At 48.0% G+C, this 24,072-nt stretch overlaps 1 protein-coding gene across 5 annotated transcripts in view; it reads right to left on the bottom strand.

Annotated features, from left to right (window-relative positions):
- The window catches only part of NUGGC (nuclear GTPase, germinal center associated), a 1,337,967-nt gene that overhangs the window by 250,147 nt on the left and 1,063,748 nt on the right, over positions 1-24,072 (bottom strand). For all 5 annotated transcript variants that reach the window (XM_085604518.1, XM_085604516.1, XM_085604517.1 and 2 more), the window contains one exon: positions 14,376-14,487. In XM_085604518.1, coding sequence (XP_085460644.1) covers positions 14,376-14,487 — 112 coding nt within the window. The remainder of the gene's footprint in view (positions 1-14,375; positions 14,488-24,072) is intronic.

Here is a 24,072-nt window from a genome sequence, read left to right as displayed (position 1 = left end):
ACAAGAACAGTACTCAAAGTAACCTTCATGCCTCTACGAGCCCCTTGCTCCCGGCCACCACCCCGCGCGTCAGTCCAAGCTCAGACTATTTATGTCCGGTTTAGTGAAAGTCTAAAAGGCTTTACCATCCGCAGGCCAGGTCATATGTTTCGTCTTGTGGACAGGCTTTAACGTCTGTCAGTCACACACATAGACAGGGATTGGAGTTCACGATCAGACTCGATGGGGAAGATTTTGTGAGGGACATTGCAGCATTTGGGGGATCTGCGCCCTGGGGCAGACATCAGCGTATGTTTGTCTGTGGTGTCTGGCCACTCTTTGGATTTATCTATTTAAGCTAGAAGTCTACCAAAGAAGGACTTATTTTTAGAGGGCATACAGGAAAGGGATATGAGCTCTCAGGTTTGCATCTCAATATGCCACTCTAGGCAGGCTGTAGTCTGTCACTGCCAGCCCCTCAGGGAGGAGAGGAGGCGAGGATAGGAGCTTTAGCCCTATATTGGACATGGTCATCCTCCTTCATGCACTAGGCTCACAATGAGTTCTTGTCACCACTAACTGATTGAGAGCGGGCTCTTCCCACAGTCCCCTCGCTGCTTTCCCCTCCTCCAAGCACGCTTGATGAGCGTGCTAGGCCCAACACAGCCTCTCGCGCTCTTCCGCAAAAGCTGCCATCTCAACACTTCCAGGCAGCACCGCACCACTCATCTCTTCAAGTCAGGGGTGAGCTTGTCTCTCAGTGGACCGTCATCTCAAATGCCCCCTGCCCCTACAGCAACCATTTGCAAAAGGCTGCAACACTCTGCTTGCGCAGAGGCCCTGTCCTCCCCGGGCAATTCACAACTAGAGCCTGTCATGGCATAGCCTTCCGCTCCAGTTGTGGCGGGCCATATACATCTATGTGCCACTGGAAAGTATTTAAATGGGCGGTCGAGCCAAAAGTGGTGGCTGAGCTCATCTGCTCACCCCCATCCACCATTTTGGACACACTCCCAGTAAAGAAATATTAGTTACACTCTAAGCATCTGTTTATAGTCTGTCGTGGTGTACATTCACATATGCTTCATACTACTACCATTTAGTCTTGGGCTCGGACGATTACAAGTTGTTTTTCTTCAAAGAAAGTCTTGTGATGCACAAGATGTAGTGTGCTGCCCCCTAAGTTGGCAAAGCGCAGAGACACAGACGCCATTGTTCAATTGTTCTTCACGAAGCTGATGGGTGTAGAATGGAGTGCCCAGTAGAGAAAATATGTTGTACATTTGCATCAGGAGAGAAGGCTATTTAGTAAAGGCCGAAATCTGTAATCGACCCACACAATTCCTAGGAAGATGCCGGGTTTATGTGAAACTACAGGCACCGAACAGATGCGTACAGGGTAACATTTTCTGTTCGAATCCTGTTACTGGAGACACACGTTCTACTAAGAAACTGTAAAGCAGTATTCACCTACATGCGGCAGCTCGCATGTGGATGATTCAGATTTCTGCAATAGAATATTGAGGTCTCTCTGGCCAACCGCAGCTCCTCAGGAAACTTGTCTGGCCAAAATGTTCTCACAATAATGTTTAGTGAATGTGCATGGGGTTGACTAGGTATATATCAGCTAATAGCATTTTTCCCAAAGTAAGCAATGGTTGCGGTCTTCTAGTGTGTAAAGTGTGACCTAGAGGTAACAGAGCTTTTTTAGAGTTATGGATGCCTTTAACTATCTATTTGGCGATGCTTTTTTTGGATATGAACTGACTTAAGGGTTTGTGTAGTGTGATGGCTTTCAGCACACTAAAAGGTCTGAGAGATGTTATAGCTACAAGAAAAGCTACCTTTCAGGAATGCTACTGTAGAAGGCAAGAGTGCAAATGCTAAGAAGGTGGTCTGATGATTCTACTGAGAACTATAAGTTTGCAGACAGAAAATCTAAGGGGCTGACCCTCTTGAGGCCGCCTATGAAGGATGTAAATACTGATATGCAAAAGAGGGAGGAATGTTCCTGTGTTGCATTTAAGCGTTTATGTGGCTAAATGGAGCCGTACTGAAGTGCAGATAAGTCCTTACTTTTGCAGGGGAAACAAATAACCGATGAAATCCTAGACAACAGGTTTCAGGGGATCCAGATGTTTAATAATGCAATAACGTACAAATCTCTTACACTTTGCTGCATAGCAGGCTTGTGTGGTAGACCTGCGCGACTCCCCCAGGATGTCCATTCAATCTTGAGGGAGTTGTAGGTAGCCAAACTCTAGAACTTCATGAGCCAGATTGCTAGAGTAAGCAGTTTGGGGTAAAGATGTCTGATTTGGCCCGGACCTCTGGTGAGGTCATACCTGTTGGAGAGCTTCTTGTGGGGGTGGACTGACCTCTCAAGGAGTGCCAAGTACCAGGGTTATCTTGCCAAGATGGGGGCTGTGAGGATGAGGGTCTGAGAAGTGGTCTGCCTGTTCCAGACCATGAATTGAAGGGGTGGGAGTGTCGGAAAAGCGTAGTCAAAGATCCTTGACCAATTCATTCACACAGCATTGCACATGGACTGTGGGTAAGGGTACCTGGAGGTGAAGTTTGGCCGTTTTGCATTGTTGGGGGTAGCAAACAGGTCTATAAGTGGCGTGCCCCAACATTGAAAACAGCGGCATAGGACTTGAGGGTGGATTTCCCACATGTGGGTGCGTCCCTACTGAGGAGGTCGGCTAGGTTGTTGTCCACCACTTGGAGGTATTCCGTCATGCGAAGAATACGGTGGTGGATTGTAAAATGCCATGTCTTCGGTGCAAGTCATGACAAGGGGAGTGGGTACCGTAATATTTCTGTAGGTAGCACATGGCTGTGTAGGAGTGAGATGGTAGTCTGGGTGTCTGCTGGACAGTATTGCTTGGTTATGCTCTTGATCAGTCAATTGTAGAGGTAGAGGGAAAAGTAGTTACTCCCTGCCCACTTCTCAGGTGGGCAGCCACTACAGCTAGTAACTTTGTGAAGACCGTTTGAGCAGTGGTGACGCCAAAGAGGAGTACCTTCAAGTGGTAGCGATAATCACTTACCATTAAACGGAGGCATCGCCTATGGGTGCAATGGACGGGGATGTGAAAGGAGACATCCTTGAGGTCTAGTGCTGCCATGTAATCACAGTTTTACAGCAGAGGAATTACATCCTGGAGTGTGACCATATGAACATGTTCTAACAGGATTAGCTATTTAGGGGTCTGAAGTCCAAGATGGGTCTGGGAGTGTCATGCTTCTTGGGGATGGCGGAAATAAAGAAAGTAGACCCTATTGCCCCACTGGCGAGAGAACAGTGGCTCTATGGTCGCTTTATGGAGAAGCACTTGTACCTCTTCGAGTAGAAGGATGAGATGGTCGCTGCTGTGGTCGTGGGTGTGAGGTGGGGTGCTGGGAGGGGAGTGAGAAGTTCTAAGCAGTAGCCGTGGAGAACCACAGCGAACACTTACTTCGTCTAATGTGATTTCCTGTCAGCGAGAGAAGAAAACATGCAGTCTCCCCTAACAAGTGTGATATTGGCAATGGGGGACGACAAGTCAATATTATTATTATTACAGTTGCTTATAAAGCGCAGCTGACAACCTACGGGTAACCTGGCGCTATGTTAAGATGCTAACTGAGTGTGGAAAGAACTATAGCCCCTGGTAGACGGAATTAGCAGGGAGATGGAGAGCAGACCCGGGGATAGAGCCAGGTTTTTATATTTTTTCTGAACTGCAGAATGTTATCTATATGTCTAATATCCAATGGAAGTTTATTAGAGAGGCGGGGGGCTGCCATGCAGAAAGCCTGGCCTCCTGATTTAACTTTCTTGACTCTATGCACCATCACCAGATTTGCCGAAGAGGAGCAAAGCATCCGAGGGGAGGGGGAGCATACCAAGTACATTTTTCTTGCAGGGATTTAGGTCCATGTCCATGCAGGGCCTTGAACATAATGCATAAATTCTTGAATTGTATTCTCTGCGAAACTGGCAGCCAATGCAAATCAGAGAGTGCCAGGGAGGCAGAGGAACAGCGTGGTCGTCCTAATGCTGTTTTTGCGGCCATGGTCTGTATTGAATATGCTACTTACCAGTATGCATCTGTTCTTGGCATGTAGGGCTGCTGACATTCATATCTGTGCATAGATCGCCGCCTAGTGTTTGGTCCGGATGATTGCACATTGTTGTCCTGGAAGAGTCTTCGAAGTATCACGAGATAGGTGACTCCTCCCCTGGACCACAGTGCGCATGGGCATCCTCTCCATCCTTAGATTGTTTTTCGCCATTGTGGCAGTGATGGACTAGATACAGTAAGTGATGATCATGCCATACAGTAATTCTGAGTGCTGCAGCCGCTACAGGCGCCGGGGAGGAGGGTGGGCGATATGAATGTCAGCAGCCCTACATGCCAAGAACAGATGCATACTGGTAAGTAGCATATTCAGTTCGAGGCATGTGGGCTGCTGAAATCATATCTGTGCATAGAATACATAGCAGTACCTCCATTAGCGGCGGCTACCCGTGCCAGCTGCAGCAGACTGAAAAAGAGTTTTGAGAACAGCCTGTCCTACAGCTGCCTGCTGTTTTGAGTGTACATCTACACAGTAGTGTTTGGTAAATGTATGTATAGTGGACCATGTGGCTGCTCTACATATTTCCTGTAAAGGAATGTTTCCTAGGAAAGCCATGGACGCCCCTAACTTTCGTCTTGAGTGGGCTCGTGGGGGAATCGTCAATGTGCGTTTAGCTTTTTGATAGCAAATTTGAATACATTTAACAATCCATCTGGCTATACCTGCTTTGGAAATGGCGTTGCCCTTGTGTTGTGGAGAAAAGGCAACGAAAAGTTGTTTTGTTTTCCTAAAGTCCTTAGTTCTGTCTATATAGTACATGAGGGCCCTCTTTACATCTAGTGTATGGAGCATTCTCTCTGCGACATTCTGTGGATTTTGAAAGAAAACAGGCAGTTCAATAGTTTGATTCATGTGGAACTGCGATATCACTTTGGGCATGAATTTAGGGTTGGTACGTAGTACAACCCTGTTTGCGTGAACCTGTATGAATGGCTCTTGAATGGTTAGTGCCTGGAGTTCACTAACTCTTTTTAACAAAGTGATTGCTACTAGGAAAGCTACTTTCCAGGTGAGGAATTGAATCTCACATGAATGGAGAGGTTCAAAGGGTGGACCCATTAATCTGGTGAGGACCAAATTGAGGTTCCACACCGGTGCCGGTGGGTGTCTTGGGGGGATTACTCGTTTGAGTCCCTCCAAGAAGGCTCTGATGGCAGGCACTCTGAATAAAGACAGGTGCTGCCTGTTTTGGAGATAGGCTGCTATCGCGGTTAAATGGATACGTGTTGAGTTGTATGCCAGATTGCATCGGTATAGGTGTAGGAGGTAACAGATGATGTTTTGAATGGATGCGTCCAGCGGGTTAATGTCATCGTTGTTGCAGTAAATGACAAACCTCTTCCATTTAGCCGCATAGCAAGCTCTGGTAGTGGGTCTCCTGGCCTCCTTGATGATCTCCATACAGCCAGGTGGCAGGTTTAGGTAGCCAAACTCTAAGACTTCAGGAGCCAGATTGCCAGGTTCAGCTGTTGCGGATCTGGGTGCTGAATTTCGCCATGGTTCTGCGTTAAAAGTGCGGGTTTGATCCGCAGCACCACGGAAAGTTCTAGAAAGGTGGTGTACCATGGTTGGCGCGCCCATGTGGGAGCAACTAGGATGAGTGTCAGTGAGTGTTGTCGCAGTTTGCGTGCCACCAGCGGTATTAATGGCGCAGGGGGAAAAGTGTACGCAAATCTGCCGGACCAGTTCATCCATATCGCATTGCCCTGTGGATGTGGGAACCTGGCGGCAAAGCTTTGGCATTTTGTGTTTTCGTTTGTGGCGAATAGGTCTATCTCTGGATGACCCCACTGTTGTAAGTACGGTTGGAGAACTGACGGATGTAGCTCCCACTCGTGCATCTGGTGGCTGTGTCTGCTGAGCAGATCCGCCATCTGGTTGTCCTTGCCGGGGAGGTGTTCCGCCATGAGGAATATGTTCCTCTGAATGGCCCACTTCCACATGCTCTGAGCCAGATGAGACAACTGTGGAGAGTGTGTTCCTCCCTGCTTCTGTATGTAGTACATGGCAGTCATGTTGTCCGTCCGCATCAACACGACTTTGTTGCACAAGTGTACTTTGAATGCCTTCATGGCTAGGAAGATTGCCATCAGTTCCAGAACGTTGATGTGCATCTTCTTCTGTTGCGTTGTCCATAGTCCCTTCACTGTGTAAGTGAGTACATGAGCTCCCCAATCCTGGAGAGAGGCGTCCGCTGTTGGCCCTTGCAAAGGTTTTGTGGATTCCACCAATGTAGAGAGTTGTATGCCCGACCGCTCACCAACACTAGGTCTTTTAATTGCCCGTGAGCCTGGTTCCATTGACGTGCCAAGCACTCCTGAAGCGGGCGCATATGTAGTCTTGCGTGCAGGACTATGAAAATGCAGGAGGCCATCATGCCTATCAACTGCATGAACACTCGCGCAGGAAGGGAGTGTTGAGGTTTGAACTTTGAGATCAGCAGTTGCATGCTGTTGATCCTCACTAAATTTGGCTGAGCTGTGGCTGCCAGAGTGTTTATGGTCGCGCCCAGGTACTGTCGTACGTGTGCGGGTTGGAGATGTGATTTTGGGTAATTTAGTGAGAATCCCAGACTGTGAAGAAGGTGAATGGTAAGGGACATGTGGCTGGCACATTGCTGGGCCGACTTTGCCTGAATAAGCCAGTCGTCCAGGTAAGGGAAGACGTGAATGTGTTGTCTCCGTAGATGTGCAGCCACTGTTGCTAGGCACTTGGTAAAGACCCTGGGTGCTGTTACTCCGAAGGGGAGAACTTTGAATTGATAGTGATGTCCCTGAATAGTGAACCTGAGATATTTCCCGTGTGATGGGTGTATGGGTATGTGGAAATACGCATCTTTTAGGTCCAGTGTGGCTAGGAAGTCTCCCTGAGTGAGTAGCGGGAGAACCTGCTGTAGGGTGAGCATATGAAAATGCTCTGAGAGAATGTATTGGTTGAGGGGTCTCAGGTCTAGTATAGGTCTGAGCGACCCGTCCTTTTTTGGGATCAAGAAGTACAGAGTACACCCCTGTCCCCTGCTGGTTGACGGGCACGACCTCTATTGCACCTTTTTGCAGCATACTTAGCACTTCCTGCTGCAATAATGCCAAGTGCTCTACGGACATAGGACGGTGCTTTGGCGGTATGTTGGGCGGAGTGGACGTTAATTCGAGACAGTAACCGTGCTGGATAATGTCCCTGACCCACCTGTCTGTGGTGATGGTTTTCCACGCTGACAGGAACCATTGGAGTCTCCCCCCGACAGGTGTTATGTGGTCGGGGGGCAGGGAGAGGGCGACACGGTTTGTTTTTGGGGGAGGACCTGGTGTTGCCGTAACCACGTCCTCTGCCCTTGGTGCTGGAGCCACGATATCCACCACTGTTGGTTTTATCATAGGTACTTTGTGTGCCTCCTTTAGTGTACTGCTGCTGTGACCCCTGACCTCTAGCTGCTCCTCTATTCCTGGGGCGACGAAAGGAGCCACTACGAAACTGCTGCGTCTGCAGAGCCCCCATTGATTTCGCAGTGTCAGTGTCTTTTTTAATTTTTTCGAGGGTAGTGTCAACTTCAGGGCTAAATAAATAGTCTGGGTTGACCGGTTGATTTAAGATATTGTTCTGAATCTCCGGCTTGAAGCCTGAGATTCTCAACCATGTGTGCCTTCTCAACATGACGCTTGTGTTGATTGCCCTCGCCGCTGTGTCGGCTGCATCCAGTGCGCACTTGATGGATGCATTGGTAAGGAGTTGTCCCTCTCTGATGAGGAGCTCCGCTGCATCTTTATATTCATCTGGCAAATGTTGGAGAAATGATTCTAGTGTGTCGTAGTGGGACTTATCATAACGGGCCAGGAGTGCCTGTGTGTTGGCAATGCGCCAGATGTTTGCTGCTTGCGCTGCAATCCGTTTGCCTGATGTCTCCAGCACTTTGGACTCCTTGTCTGGGGGAGGAGCATCTCCTGTTGTTTGTGAGTGGGCTCTTTTTCGAGCATTAGCAACCACCATGGAGTCCAGAGGTAACTGACCCCTAATGTACATAGGGTCTCCGGGTGCAGGCTTGTATTTTTTTTTCAATCCTGGGGTTTAGCACCCGTGCCCTGGTTGTTTCTTTAAAAATGTCTTTTGCAGGTTTGAGAACTCCTTTTAACATGGGCAGAGTTTTGACAGTTCTTTCGGAAGAGGCGAAAGTGTCCACCAAGAAGTCTTCTTCGACAGTGTCAGAATGGAGTTCTACTGAGGGCATTAAAGGCAGCAGTGTCCTCTGTGGGAGATGTCTTTATGTTATAAAGCTGCGTGTCATGGGTATCTGGCGCGGTACCCTGGTCTGTGGGGTCATCCCAAGCCTGATCTGGGTCTTGCAGGTGATCATCAGGATCGATATCCCCCGGGTAGGTGGTATCATCCCCTACATAGTCCTCTACTGCGTCTGCCTCTGAAGGCGTAGGAGAAAAGGACGGTGGATCCTGATGGAAGGGTTGAAAGTGTTCATGAAGCACTGGCTCTGACCCTGCCGGCAATTTGTGTTTGAGAGGAATTTTGTAGGAGTCCAATCCCCTCTCTGGCGTGATTTTCCGCTTGCGGAGCATCAACCTACCAGTGTTGGCGTCGATAAATTGTGGCTGTGAAGGCTCGAAATCTGTTTGTCCAGTGGATGGGGACTGTGTCTGGCGGACACGTGTCCGAATCTCGAACAGTTTCGGCGCCGTGGGCGGCGGCAACCCAAACGTGATTTTGGTCGGCGCCGAGGGTGCTTTCGAAGCCTTGTGCGTGTCGGGACCCGACGTAGAGTGGAGGGCTGCCCGTTCTCTGATGCGTTGCAACAATGCCGAGACCTGTTGCACGGTGAACGCAGATGGCTCTTTGGAATCGGTCGGCACCTTGGAGGTAGGCGTCGAAGCGGCACCCGACTTCTTTGCAGTCATGGGGTCATCGATCCGAAGGGAGGTATCGACGCTCGTTGGAGTCGATGACTTGGCAGGCGCCGCCGTCTTCGACGTCGACGCAGACGGGGTGGCCACCTTGACTTTGGTGGTTTGGGCCGATGTCTTCGGTGCCAGAGGCTGAGGCGCCTTGTGGGGACCGAGGGCCTTCTTCTTTGGATCGGCACCCGTATCCGCTGCGGTGAGCTCGGCACCGAAATCCCTTTTTGCGCGGTCGGAGCCGATGGCCTTTGCCGGCGTCGAAGGAGTGGAGGGCTTCGAGCCGATCACAACCAGTTTCACTTTCTGTTTCAAATGGAACTGGTGCGATGGATGGTTTCGGTTTCGCTGAAGGGAATCCAGTCGTCTTCGATAATAATGGCTCTTGCGAAATGTTCGAGGCCGGGCCTGAAGGCGGGGCCGAAGAACCGCGAGATTGATCTTGGGTAAGGCCCGAAGGCGATCCCTCGACCTGAGCCTCATGATGGCGTATGTTATCGGCCTCCGTATCGACGGGTTGGTCTAGCTCCTCGCTGGAGGTATCTTCCTCGGCCCCAAAGGCCTCATCGTAGTCTCCTACCTCTTCGACGACTTCTTCTCTCTGAAAGATCACCTCGTCGTCGTCTTCCGATCGGGAGTCGTGTTCGGAAGCGGGGCTGGAGTCTACGTCTTCCACGCTCTCGGCGTCCTCGTCTTCGGTGCTAAAGATGTTGGCCGGGGCAGGCGCCGATTGCTGCGCCTCCAATCTCGCTGCCCGTCGATTCCGGAGAGTCTTCTTCGATCGGAACCGGGCGCAGGCCATACATTTCGACTCATCGTGATCCGGTGAGAGACATTTGTTGCATACCGGGTGGACGTCGATGTGTGGGTATTTCGCGTGGCATAAAGGACACCTTTTGAATGGAGTCCTCGATTCCATCGTCGATCGAAGGTCGATGTTCGGACCAAATGGATCCGAAAAGCTGGAAGAAGGTGCTAAAGCACTAAGAAACTAGTCGATACCGAACGGGAACAGTACCGACGATAACTAAAGGCCTTTTGGCCTTAAACTGAATTTTCCTAACTTGAGCTAAGATAAGCACATCCGAACCCAATGGCGGAAAAAAACAATCTAAGGATGGAGAGGATGCCCATGCGCACTGTGGTCCAGGGGAGGAGTCACCTATCTCATGATACTTCGAAGACTCTTCCAGGACAACAATGTGCAATCATCCGGACCCAACACTAGGCGGCGATCTATACACAGATATGAATTCAGCAGCCCACATGCCTCGAACTCTCTGCAATCTCTCAATCAGATATCGTGGAGAATCCAAAAGCAGAGCATTGCAGTAATCCAGTCTGCCGAGGATAGTACTCCGGACTATCAGCGTTCTGGCCTCCAAGGAGAACATCGGGAACATTTTCCGGAAAGTTCTGATCAGACTGAAACAACTTCCAACTGTCTTGTTGACATGTTTATCTAATGTCAATTTGTTGTCAAACATGACTCCCAGATTGCGTACAGCGTTATTGGGAGTCAATTGGACACTGGCAGGAGTTGGCAAGAAGTTGGCTGGAAGTGTAGGGGGAATTCTTCCTGCTGCACAATAGAAAATCTCTGTATTCTCACAATTACATTGAAGGGAATTCTCCATGAGCCAAGTTGCTATATCCTGCAGACATGCATGAAAGTCTATCAGAGAAACCGATTGCTCACCCTCTAAAGACAGGATAAGCTGGGTATCATCTGCATAATTAACTAGGTTGACATTATGAGATCTTATGATTGCAGGTAGGGGGCTCATATAAATGTTTAAAAGGATAGGGCTTATTGCCGATCCCTGTGGGACATGATACAGTATATTAGAGAACTTAGATCGAAAAGGGGGGAGGGCTATTGCTTGTTGTCTGTTGGATAGATAAGAATGTAACCACTAGAGAGGTGCCCGTCACTCCCACCTCTTCAAGCCTGGACAGAAGAGTCCCATGGTTTACCGTATCGAATGCAGCAGACAGGTCGAGAAGAACCAATATGGCCGAATATTTGGAGGCATAAAACCCCTTTGCCCCCGGCCCCTGTTGTTGTCGCTCCTGTAGGGACCCCTGGTGTACCCTCATGCTACCTGTAGTTATAGGAGTACTGCTGCTTCTGGTAGCTACTTTCAAGCCTGTCCTGTATTGTTGTCTGCAAAAGGAGCTCCTGGGTGATGAAGTGTAGTAGGCACCCATGGCTTTAGTGGTGTTGGTGTCCATCTTGACATTCTCCAAGGGCTGATCAACTTACGGGCCAAACATATTTTCCAATGAAGGGCAGGTTGATCAGATGTTGCTGGGCCTCCAGCTTGAAGCCTGAAATGTGGAGCCATTTGTGGTGTCTAATGAGGACACTGGTGTTGATTCCCTTAGCTGTGGTTTTGGCCGCGTTGAGGACGGAGAGGATGATGGCACCAGAAATAGCCCCCCCCCCCCCCCTTTTTGAATTCCTTTTGAATAGCTCTTGCATCTCATGGAGTCCTGTCATAGTAGGAAAAGAGGCCCGCAGATTTGGCTATGCTCCAATGGATAGTGGCACCCAACTGCTATCCTTTTACCGGCTGTGTTCCAGCCTCTTGCTCTCAGTATCAGGTGGAGGAGCACAGCCCGTGGCATGAGCGGGATTTTGCTTGTATGGACGACCAGTGAGTCTAGTGGAACATGACCTCTGATGTAGACTGGGTCGTTGTGAGATGGTCTGTACTTTGTCTTTACCCATTGTGATACCACCCTGGACTTAGAGAGCCCCACGGAGGAGTCTAGACTGATTTGAGCATGCATTCATGTCCTTCAACATTGGGAGGAACTGGATGGTTCTCTTGAACTTAGAGACTGGCCCTGTCCTTGCTTTTTCTTAGATGTAGGAGCTGCAGGGGCTGTAAAAGCAGCAGCTCCTCGAGGCAAGGACTTAGAAGGTGTGGTTGGAGCAAGTTGTGTCAAGATTTTCCCTGTTTGGGGATAAATAAAAAGTCATTTTTTGCCATGCGTCTACCTTTTCCTGCAATCTCTGTGGGATAAGTTGGAGCCCTAATCTAACAGGATCAAAGTCCTGAATGTAGTGAGCACTGTTCACCTAGAACTACCCGTTCTATGGTTTCTTTAACACAATTTGCATGTAGGTAAACCCCCCAATTGTTTTTCATTCAAACAGTTAAAACAACTCCGTTAGATAGTGTTTCATTCAAATTATAATTGTAGATCAGATCATGTTGAACACATCATACCAAATATGTGATATGTAACAATGTAATTAAATTGCAATCATGTTTCACATTCCAAACTGAAATATATACAAAGAATTGCAATCAATGCAACAACAACTTGTATCGTAACATTAATGTAAAGCCCGATGCATTTCCGGACTCTGTGGTCCCTTCCTCAGGGGCATATCTGCAATTAAACAAATGCAGTATTATACATTTGTATACAAATGAAAATTAAGAGAAACCACTAACCCAAACAATCGTTTGATACCGTCACATGCATGTTTGTGATACATAATAAGCAGGATTATAAAAAGGAAAGGGAGGAAAAGAGGTCTCAAAGAAAGCGTGCATGAATTAGAAAAGTGTGAATAAAACCCTTGGTAGTGCCCGAAGTAGCACGTTAAATATAGACCATGAATGCTGGGTTCAGATGAAATCTGAATAACATCGATCAGATGGATAACCGAAGTCCCCATGGTATTCTTTTCGCTCTGTGGTATTGCACCAATGGAGATGTGTGGAGCCTCTGGTTTTATTGTCGTCTTGTTAAGTATTCCAGTTGTTTTAATTGTTGGGTAATGGATCCTCCATGAGAGTCAGTTAATTTGACCTCTTGAATCAAAGCATAAATGTCTGATGCTTGTTCACTAGTACACGCTAAAGTAGTGGCTAGATTTTCTGTGATATTTGTTATAGAATCAAATTACATATTTACTCCTTGGGTGCTACCCCGAATGAGGTCAATAAAGTTTAATTGTAGTGTAGGAAGCAGAGGATCCATTACCCAACAATTAAAACAACTGGAATACTTAACACGTTGACAATTAAACATAAAATTATGAATGGAAAGAGTATGATGTTAAAAAGCCTGCGCTCTCCTGGACCAGCACAAATATTTTAAATAAATTTCAACCCATGTTTTCAAGTTGACCCCTTAGTCAATTAAAAGTTTATTCTTTGATCAGAACAAATAAAAGTGCCATCAATGTAGCCTGCAGATAAAAATGAGAGATATCTTTTGCAAACGTGCTTTTGGATCCCGCTCATGGGCGGGACCTACTCAATATTTATGACTATCAATGAATATTTATGGCTATCAATGAATATTTTTGACTGTCAATGATAGACTGTATTTGGTTACAATCCACACAGGTCCAGCCAAAAGTATTCCCAAGTAGTCAGGATAATCGACGTGTGGCGGACGGGTGATTCTTCTCAGCGATACCCAACCTGCATTGCTAAACACACGGGGGCTTATTCACAAACTGCAGTTTTTAGTATGTTTAGTAGTATTATAGTAGCATTATGACCATACTACAAAATGCTATCCACAAATCTACGTTTTCCCTCATGTGTGTAGAGATCCTTCAAATGGGACAGGTGTATTGATAACTCTGAAAAGAGCACAACAGGATTTGGAGGCACTCCCTGCAAGCAAAGTGTAACAAAGAACCACCGGGTATAATCTAAGAGGGGGTAAGGTGTCTCGGAGATCTACCTATATGACATCAATCTTACAGCTCTAACATAGTACATCTACTGCAGGGGTTTTCAACCTTTTTCATAATAAGAGCTACTTATGTTCAATAAGAATCGCGCCGAGCCACTAAAATTAGTCTGGTAATAGTGACCACTTCAGACAAGATTATGTAAGAGACTGCAAGAATACCAGATGTGAGTTTCTCAGTAAATCAAGCAGGGTTGCCAGCAGTAGGCTGAAAATGGCTTTACAATTTGGCATCTCTCTACACAGTTGAAACATAACATCCATAGTTTGCACCACGATTACAATTTTTGTTATAAGCCTCCCCAACGCCTCATGATTTATCTCGCAAATATCAACTTTGAATATATTTTAAAATTCCAGCCATATGTCTACAAACATTAGCTAAGCTTATGAGTTCTGAAACTACACACATTTTTGTCTAAGATACATGCTTTTCAATTTTGTGATACATATATTAATTCAACAAAAATTATTTACTTGAGTAGTCTGGGCTGCACACAGGAGAGCTACTCACAGGTAGCTGGAGCGCTATCAGTACTCACAAGCTACTCGTTGGGAGAAGACTGATCTACAGACGTTTCATAATAGACATGTGATCTGAAGATGAAAGCAAGTATGCTTTATGCAAATGTGACTCATTACCTGGAATTATGTCTTCATTTTTTTTCACAGGTGTCAGCACTGAGTTCAACTGCCTATCCAGCGAGCCAAACAGTTTTTCAATGACATCCTCAAAACTTGCCCGAATGTAATCCTGAAACAAATCAAGCGACAAAACAAGCTTAAGTGACATTTTTTGTAAGCCGTACTCTATCACACACAAATTCACAATAGATTGTTTCTTTAGTTGATGTTGTAATGTATTTCTTTAGCGCATGGATGTAGGTTTTGATTTAGCAATTTTCATTTAATTCTCTTCTTTTTGCGACCTTGTGTGCTTCGTTTCTTCCTTTTCACCCATGATTCAATCATCACATAGATGGGAACTAATGTTGGGTCCGGCCTACTAGTTGACAACAACCACAGATGCAGTCTGGACTTCACTTGGAACACAATGCAAAAAACACTGGAAATCAGAAGTTGAGTAATCCATAAAGCATCACCAGCCCCAGCGGAGACTGGCATTTCAGTTTTATATTCAAGTTGCGTAAAGTGAGACTTGTGACAGAGGCAGACAGTGCAAAGCTTAAACAAATGGCGATAACATTCAGTATGTCAACGTCCTTTACCCTGGCCTGCCGGACTATCTGATCAGCCGCCTTCAGGTGGTACAGAATGCCGCGGCTAGAGCCATACTTATGGTTGACTTCAGGACACATAGGACCCCACACCTTAGGTCCTTGCATTGGCTCCCAGTACGCAAGAGGGTGAACTTCAAGGCCTTGGTGTTGGCCTATAAGGCCATCCATAACAGTGGGGCTCCGTATTTGAGAAATAGATGTCAGCTCTATGTTCCCTCTCGAAACCTGCGGTCCTCTAATTAATTTCTGTCACAGACCCCAAGGTTTCTTCGCTCTCAACAGGGTGGACGTTCCTTCCAAGTAGCGGCCTCCTGGCTCTGGAATAGCTTACCTCTTGATTTGCGTCAGGAAGGGGATCTTCTTAGTTTTCGCCGCAAGCTCAAAACTTCGCTGTTTGTATAATTAATCAGTGGCCGTGGGGCTCTACAGTTGTGTTTTGTCACTGGTCTTTTTCCTTTTAGCGCCGGGACACTCTTGGGAGTAGCCGTGCACTCTATAAATACCCAGTAACATTAACATTAACAAGTGGACACTGGAATGAACTCAATTCGAGCTACAGTTTGACATTGTTATTTTGAGAGCACCTACAAACAGTGAAAATGAGATGGGTAAACATCAACTGAGATGTGGGAGCTTCTAAAGCTATTTGATTTCTTCACAGTGTTTCGACCATCTGGCAATGTGATAATGGTCAGCTACCAAATGTGTTACTGTAGTGTTCTGTCCTCGTGCACTCTTGGTACGCGGACACTGCCGTCACCCATTCCAATCTGGTTATATTGGGTGACTTTAATTTATGGTGTAATGGAGTGTTGGACTCCGGCCTTTACAATCTTCTGCAAGCTTGCGAGAACCTGGATTTATACCAGGGAATCAACAAGGCGACTCATGTAGGAGGAAATATTCTTGATTTAATATTCTCCAAGGAACAGGCCTTGGAAGTGATAGAAATTCTTCCAGTTGACTGGTCCGATCATTTCCTGGTCAAATTTCGGTTACGTGACCTTCAAAGAGCACAGTTTGCGGTTAGTGAGGTTAGGCTGCTCAAATGTAGAAACTGGAAGGAATTACTCAAGAGAAAGAGCGGCCCCCTTCCTGTGTTCTCCTGTATTGACACTTTTAATGAGTGCAGTACCGTGGAAGACAATTATATGACTTTATGTGCTCAAATTCAAAGTCAGCTCGACCAAATCGCACCGGAAAAAATATGTAGGAAAGCAGGTAGACCTTCGGCCAGCTGGTATAACGACCATCTTAAGTCTATGAAATTGGCCTGTCGGCAAGCTGAGGGGAAATGGAGGAAAACCTATTCAGATAAGGATAGGACTGACTGGAAGGTACTATTGGGGAAATATAGGAAGGAAATTAATGTGGTTAAGTCGGAATACTTCGCCAGTATCATCCTAAACTCTACAAACAACTCCCGGGCAATTTTTAAAATAGTGAAGGATATGACCGCCCCTGAATGTCTACAATCTAAAGTTGTGCCGACCCAAGCCTTATGTGATAGTTTAGCCATCTATTTCTTGGAAAAAATAAGCAAAATAATTGACGGGTTGAGGCATACTGACCTACCCAGTTATAAAGATTCTGTGGATAATCACATTGAGGTATTGGAATCGGGCAGGGCCAAAGGACCAAAGGTGAGCTTATCACCTACCTTAGACCACTTCGAGCTTTTTTCAGTAGACACGTTTTACAGAACTGCAGAGAGTATATCGTCAGGGTCTCCTTTAGATCCCCTTCCATACAAAATCTGGAAGGAGTTGGGCCATGAGCTCTTTCCACCTCTCCGCCGGATTTGTAATAGCTCTCTGACCTCTGGGTCAGTGCCAGCCTGTTGGAAAAAAGCATTGGTCAGTCCACTTCTGAAAAAAGCGACTTTAGACCAGACTAGTGCTGCAAATTACAGGCCCATTTCTCTCCTTCCTTTTCCGATAAAGATAGTTGAACGTCTGGTCAGCAAAAGTCTATCTGAGTTCCTTGAATCCAATTCTAAGTTGGACGATGTCCAATTTGGTTTTCGACCTGGTCACGGAACCGAGACTGCACTGGTGACCGTATTGAATGATCTTCGGATGCGGGCAGACAGAGGGCAATCAGGTATTTTAATTTTGCTCGATCTGTCTGCCGCTTTCGATACGGTCAACCATGAAATCTTGCTGTCCAGACTGAAAGAAATTGGGGTGTCTGGGATTGCTTTTAACTGGTTTCAATCTTATTTATCGGATAGGTGTCAAGCGATCTCCCTTCCACCCTATCGGTCTAAATTTTCTGGAATCCACCATGGTGTTCCTCAGGGGTCGGCAATAAGCCCCATTCTTTTCAATATTTATATGCAACCCCTGGTTCGACTCATAAAAACACATGGTGTGAGACTTGTAAATTATGCCGACGATACCCAAATTTTTTTTTCCCTTGAGGGGAATCACTCTATACCATTGGCAGCCTTTCATGATTGTATGCGAGATACTGCCGAATGGCTAAGAGCAAATTCTCTTCAGTTTAATTCAGGGAAAACCGAGGTTCTTCACTGTACTACCGGGAGGATTCCTCCCCCTTTTCCTGGAAACCTCTGGCCATCTCTATCTATGCCCATTCTGGCGCCGGCTAAAGCTGTAAGTAACCTGGGAGTTTTGTTTGACGCCACTTTAACTCTGGAGATGCACGTCAATAAGGTGGTAGGGACTTGTTTTTCTCTGATTAGAGCCTTGAGGAAAATCTTTCCACTACTACCGGAGGCGGCGAGAGCACTGGTCACTGGCGGGGTTATCCTCAGTAGACTAGATTATTGTAATGCTCTAATGCTGGACGCCCCCAAATTTTTGACTGAACGTCTCCAGAGAGTTCAGACTATGGCGGCCAAATTGGCACTAACAAAACCACGCCGGTCATCAGGTTCGCTGGCCCTTGCTGAGCTTCACTGGCTACCACTAACGCAGGGGATCCAATTTAAATCCCTTTGCCTGGTTTTCAAGGCTCTGCATGGACAAGGACCTATACCCCTTCAAGACATTTTTATGTGGTATGTACCCACTAGGTGTCTTCGTTCTGCCAGTGCCTACCTGGTAAAAGTTCCTAAGGTTCGGAAGGCTAAGTCAGGAGGCAGAGCCTTTAGCTTTGCTGCAGCTAAGCTCAGGAATGGCCTCCCCCTGGAACTCAGACAGTCGCATGACCTTCTGCAGTTCAGGAAGAAACTTAAGACATGGCTGTTCCCTAGAGTTCAATAAATCTTCCTGGTACCATCTGCTCCTCTTCGCCCCTCCCTAGCCACATATCTCTGTATCATGTACTGTAGCGCCAAGATACCCGTAGGGTGATTGTTGCGCTTTACAAATACTCTATACAATACAATACAATACAATACACTCCATAGCTATTTGTCTTGCACTGCCCGTTGGCGCATGAGTAGCGCAACTCATGTCAGTTATATTGATGACAGTTGATTAGTGGTGGGCATTTGACAGGAACCAGCGCGGCTCTTGCATGCACCGCCACGTTTGTCTGTGGGATTGAATATGCTACTTACCAGTATGCATCTGTTCTTGGCATGTAGGGCTGCTGACATTCATATCTGTGCATAGATCGCCGCCTAGTGTTGGGTCCGGATGTTTGCACGTTGTTGTCCTGGAAGAGTCTTCGAAGTATCCTGAGATAGGTGACTCCTCCCCTGGACCACAGTGCGCATGGGCATCCTCTCCATCCTCAGATTGTTTTTCGCCATTGTGGCAGTGATGGAGTAGATACAGAAAGTGATGACCATGCTATACAGTAATTCTGAGAGCTGCAGCTGCTACAGGCGCCGGGGAGGAGGGTGGGCGATATGAATGTCAGCAGCCCTACATGCCAAGAACAGATGCATACTGGTAAGTAGCATATTCAGTTCGAGGCATGTGGGCTGCTGAATTCATATCTGTGCATAGAATACATAGCAGTACCTCCCATTAGCGGCGGCTACCAGTGCCAGCTGCAGCGGTCTGAAAAAGAGTTTTGAGAACAGCCTGTCCTACAGCTGCCTGCTGTTTTGAGTGTACATCTACACAGTAGTGTTTGGTAAATGTATGTATAGTGGACCATGTGGCTGCTCTACATATATCATGTAAAGGAATGTTTCCCAGGAAAGCCATGGAGGCCCCTAACTTACGTGTTGAGTGGGCTCGTGGGGGAATCGTTAATGTGCGTTTAGCCTTTTGATAGCAAATTTGAATACATTTAACGATCCATCTGGCTATACCTGCTTTGGAGATGGCGTTGCCTTTGTGTTGTGGGGAAAAGGCAACGAAAAGTTGTGTTGTCTTCCTAAAGTTTGTGGTTCTGTCTATATAGTACAAGAGGGCTCTTTTGACGTCTAGTGTATGGAGCATTCTTTCAGCGACATTTTGTGGATTCTGAAAGAAAACAGGCAGTTCAATCGTTTGATTCATGTGGAACTGCGATATTACTTTAGGCATGAACTTGGGGTTGGTACGTAGTACGACCCTGTTTGCGTGAACATGTATGAATAGCTCTTGAATGGTTAGTGCCTGGAGTTCACTAACTCTTCTCAACGAAGTGATTGCTACTAGGAAAGCTACTTTCCAGGTGAGGAATTGAATCTCACATGAGTGGAGAGGTTCGAAGGGTGGACCCATCAGTCGGGTGAGGACCAAGTTGAGGTTCCACACTGGTGCTGGTGGGTGTCTTGGGGGAATCACTTGTTTAAGTCCCTCCAAGAAGGCTTTGATGGCAGGCACTCTGAATAAAGAGAGGTGCTGCCTGTTTTGGAGATAGGCTGCTATTGCGGTTAAATGGATACGTATTGAGGTGTATAACAGATTGCATCGGTATAGGTGTAAGAGGTAACAGATTATGTTTTGAATGGATGCGTCTAGCGGGTTAATGTCATTGTGATTGCAATAAATGACAAACCTCTTCTATTTGGCTGCATAGCAAGCTCTGGTAGTGGGTCTCCTAGCTTCCTTAATGATCTCCATACAGTCAGGTGGCAGGTTTAGGTAGCCAAACTCTAGGACTTCAGGAGCCAGATCGCCAGGTTCAGCTGTTGCGGATCTGGGTGCTGAATTTCTCCATGGTTCTGCGTCAAATGCGCGGGTTTGATCCGCAGCCTTTGATGCGGCACCACTGAAAGTTCCAGAAAGGTGGTGTACCATGGCTGGCGTGCCCATGTTGGAGCAACCAGGATGAGTGTCAGTGAGTGTTGTCGCAGTTTGCGTGCCACCAGCGGTATCAATGGCGCTGGGGGAAAAGCGTACGCAAATCTGCCGGACCAGTTCATCCATATCGCATTGCCCTGCGACTGTGGATGTGGGAACTTGGCGGCAAAGCTTTGGCATTTTCCGTTTTCGCTTGTGGCGAATAGGTCTATCTCTGGATGACCCTACTGTTGGAAGTACGGTTGGAGTACTGACGGGTGTAGCTCCCACTCGTGCATCTGGTGGCTGTGTCTGCTGAGCAGATCCGCCATCTGGTTGTCCTTGCCTGGGAGGTGTTCCGCAATGAGGAATATGTTCCTCTGAATGGCCCACTTCCACATGCTCTGAGCCAGATGAGACAACTGTGGAGAGTGCGTTCCTCCCTGCTTCTGTATATAGTACATGGCAGTCATGTTGTCCGTCCGGATCAACACGACTTTGTTGCACAAGTGTACTTTGAATGCCTTCATGGCTAGGAAGATTGCCATCAGTTCCAGAACGTTGATGTGCATCTTCTTTTGTTGTATTGTCCATAGTCCCTGCACTGTGTAATTGAGTACATGAGCTCCCCATCCCTGGAGAGACGCGTCCGCTGTCAGTATTATTTGTGGAACAGGCTCGTGGAACGGTCGGCCCTTGCAAAGGTTTTGTGGATTCCACCAATGAAGAGAGTTGTATGCCCGACCGCTCACCAACACTAGGTCTTTTAATTGCCCGTGAGCCTGATTCCATTGACGTGCCAAGCACTCCTGAAGCGGGCGCATATGTAGTCTCGCGTGCGGGACTATGAAAATGCAGGAGGCCATCATGCCTATCAACTGCATGAACACTCGCGCAGGAAGGGAGCGTTGGGGTTTGAACTTTGAGATCAGCATTTGCATGCCGTTGATCCTCACTCAATTTGGCTGAGCTGTGGCTGCCAGAGTGTCTATGGTCGCACCTAGGTACTGTTGTACGTGTGCGGGTTGGAGATGTGATTTTGGGTAATTTAGTGAGAATCCCAGACTGTGAAGAAGGTGAATGGTGCGGGACACGTGGCTGGCACATTGCTGGGCTGACTTTGCCTGAACAAGCCAGTCGTCCAGGTAAGGGTAGACGTGAATGTGTTGCCTCCGTAGATGTGCAGCCACGGTAGCTAGGCACTTTGTGAAAACTCTGGGTGCTGTTGTCACGCCGAAGGGAAGGACTTTGAATTGGTAGTGCTGCCCCTGAATAGTGAACCTGAGATATTTTCTGTGTGACGGGTGTATGGGTATGTGGAAATACGCATCTTTGAGGTCTAGCGTGGCTAGGAAGTCTCCCTGTCTGAACAGCGGGAGAACCTGCTGTAGGGTGAGCATGTGGAAATGCTACGAGAGAATGTAGTGGTTGAGGGGTCTCAGGTCTAGTATAGGTCTGAGTGACCCGTCCTTTTTTGGTATTAAGAAGTACAGAGAGTACACCCCTGTCCCCTGCTGGTGGACGGGCACGACCTCTATTGCACCTTTTTGCAGCATACTTAGCACTTCCTGCTGTAATAATGCTAAGTGCTCTGAGGACATAGGACGGTGCTTTGGCGGTATTGTGGGTGGAGTGGAGGTTAATTCGAGGCAGTAACCGTGTTGGATAACATCTTTGACCCACCTGTCCGTGGTGATGGTATTCCACGTGGACAGGAACCGCTGGAGTCTTCCCCCGACAGGTGTTATGTGGTCGGGGGGAAGGGAGAGGGCGTCACTGTTTGTTCTTGGGGGAGGGCCTGGTATTGCCGTAACCGCGTCCTCTGCCCTTTGTGCTGGAGCCACGATATCCACCTCGGGTGTTTTTATCATAGGTACTTTGTGTGCCCCCTTTATTGTAAGTTTGCTGTGACCCTTGTCCTCTACCCGCTCCTCTACTTCCGGGGCGACGAAAGGAGCCACTACGAAAAGTCTGCGTTTGCAGAGCCCCCATTGATTTCGCAGTGTCTGTGTCTTTTTTTATCTTTTCTAGGGTGGTGTCAACCTCTGGTCCGAATAAGTAGTCGGGGTTGACAGGCTGATTGAGGATGTTATTTTGAACCTCAGGTTTGAATCCAGAGATTCGTAACCAGGCGTGTCGTCGTAGCATGACGCTGGTGTTTATTGCTCTCGCAGCTGTGTCTGCGGCATCCAGTGCACACTTAATGGATGCGTTCGTGAGAAGTTGTCCCTCCCTGATGAGGAGCTCCGCTGCCTCTTTGTACTCGTCTGCTGGTAGATGTTGGAGTAGGGTCTCTAACGTGTCATAGTGTGAGCGATCGTAGCGAGCGAGGAGCGCCTGTGTATTGGCAATGCGCCATATGTTTGCCGCCTGGGCTGCAATCCGTTTGCCGGAGGTCTCTAGAACCTTGGACTCTTTGTCCGGGGGAGGAGCATCACCAGTTGTCTGCGAGTGTGCCCGTTTGCGAGCATTAGCAACTACGATGGAGTCCAGAGGTAACTGGCCTCTAATGTACGTAGGGTCCCCAGGTGCGGGCTTGTATTTTTTCTCGATCCTGGGGTTTATTACCCGTGCCCTGGTGGTTTCTTTGAAAATGTCCTTTGCTGGCTTGAGGACACCTTTCAACATGGGCAGAGTCTTTACAGTCCTCTCTGAGGATGCGAAAGTGTCCACCAAGAAATCGTCTTCGATTGTGTCTGAGTGGAGTTGCACTCCATGATTGGCTGCGGCACGTTCAATGAGGGTGTTGAATGCAGCAGTGTCCTCTGTGGGAGACGTTTTTGCGCCATAAAGCTGCGTGTCCTGTGTATCCAGAGCGGCACCTGGGTCTACAGGGTCATCCCAAACTTGATCAGGGTCCTGCTGGCCTTCAGGGTCCATATCCCTGGGGTAGGTGGTGTCGTCACCCATGTAGTCCTCCACTGCATCCGTGTCGGAGTGCGTCGGAGAGAAGGACTGTGGATCTTGGTAAGAGGTGTGGAGGCGTTCATAAAGAACTGGTTCCGATTCCGCCGGCAGTTTTTGCTTTAGCGGGATCCTATAAGAGTCCAAAGCCTGCTCGGAAGTGATCTTCCGCTTTCGGAGTATGAGCCTGCCGGCGTCGATGAAGTGGGGACGGTGATGTCCCAGTAGGAGAGTGTTCAGTAGATGGGGACCTTGTCTGGGTGACACGTGTTCTGATCTCGAATAGTTTCGGCGCCGTGGATGGCGGCAAACCAAAGGTGATGTTGGTTGGTGCCGGAGGTGCCTTTTGAGCCTTTTTCGGCTCGGAGCCCGACGTGGCCTGGAGGGCTGCCTTTTCTCTGATGCGTTGCAAGGACGCTGCAACTTGTCGCACTTGGAACGCCGACGGTTCTTTGGCGCCGAGTGGTTCCGTAGAGGTAGGTGTGGACTTCTTTGGAGCCACAGGGTCATCGAGTCGAGGAGAGGTAGTAGCTGTCGACGGCGTCGATGATTGGACCGTAGTCGCTGCTTTCGAGGTGGATTGCGATGCAGCGGCCATTTTAACCTTGGTGGTCGGTGCCGATTGTTTTGGTGCCGGGGGCCGAGGCGCTTTGGCGGTACCGAAGGCCTTTCTCTTTGGGTCGGCGCCGACATCGGCTGCAGCGAGTTCGGCACCGAAGTCCCTTTTGGTGCGGTCGGAGCCGACGGGCTTGGCTGGCGTCGAAGGTGTGGTGGTCCTCGACCCGACCAGTGTTAGTTTCACTTTCGGTTTCTGTTGAACCGGTGCGACGATTGGTTTCGGTTTCGTGGAAGGGAAACCAGTCTTTTTGGGTAATAATGGCTCTCGCTGGATGTCCGAGGCCGGGCCAGAGGGCGGGGCCGAAGAACTGCGGGATTGGTCTTGGGTAAGGCCCGAAGGCGATCCCTCGACCGGAGCCGTAGACTGACGCACTGGGATATTCTCCGTCTGTACGGGTAGGCCCTGCTCGTCACCAGAGCTACCTTCTTCGGCCCCTAAGGCCT

The sequence above is a fragment of the Triturus cristatus genome, chromosome 5_1 (genome assembly GCF_964204655.1).
Source record: "Triturus cristatus chromosome 5_1, aTriCri1.1, whole genome shotgun sequence".
Classification (NCBI taxonomy): domain Eukaryota; kingdom Metazoa; phylum Chordata; class Amphibia; order Caudata; family Salamandridae; genus Triturus; species Triturus cristatus.
The sequence above is the reverse complement of the archived record's forward strand: the minus strand, read 5'-3'. Positions and strand labels throughout refer to the sequence as shown.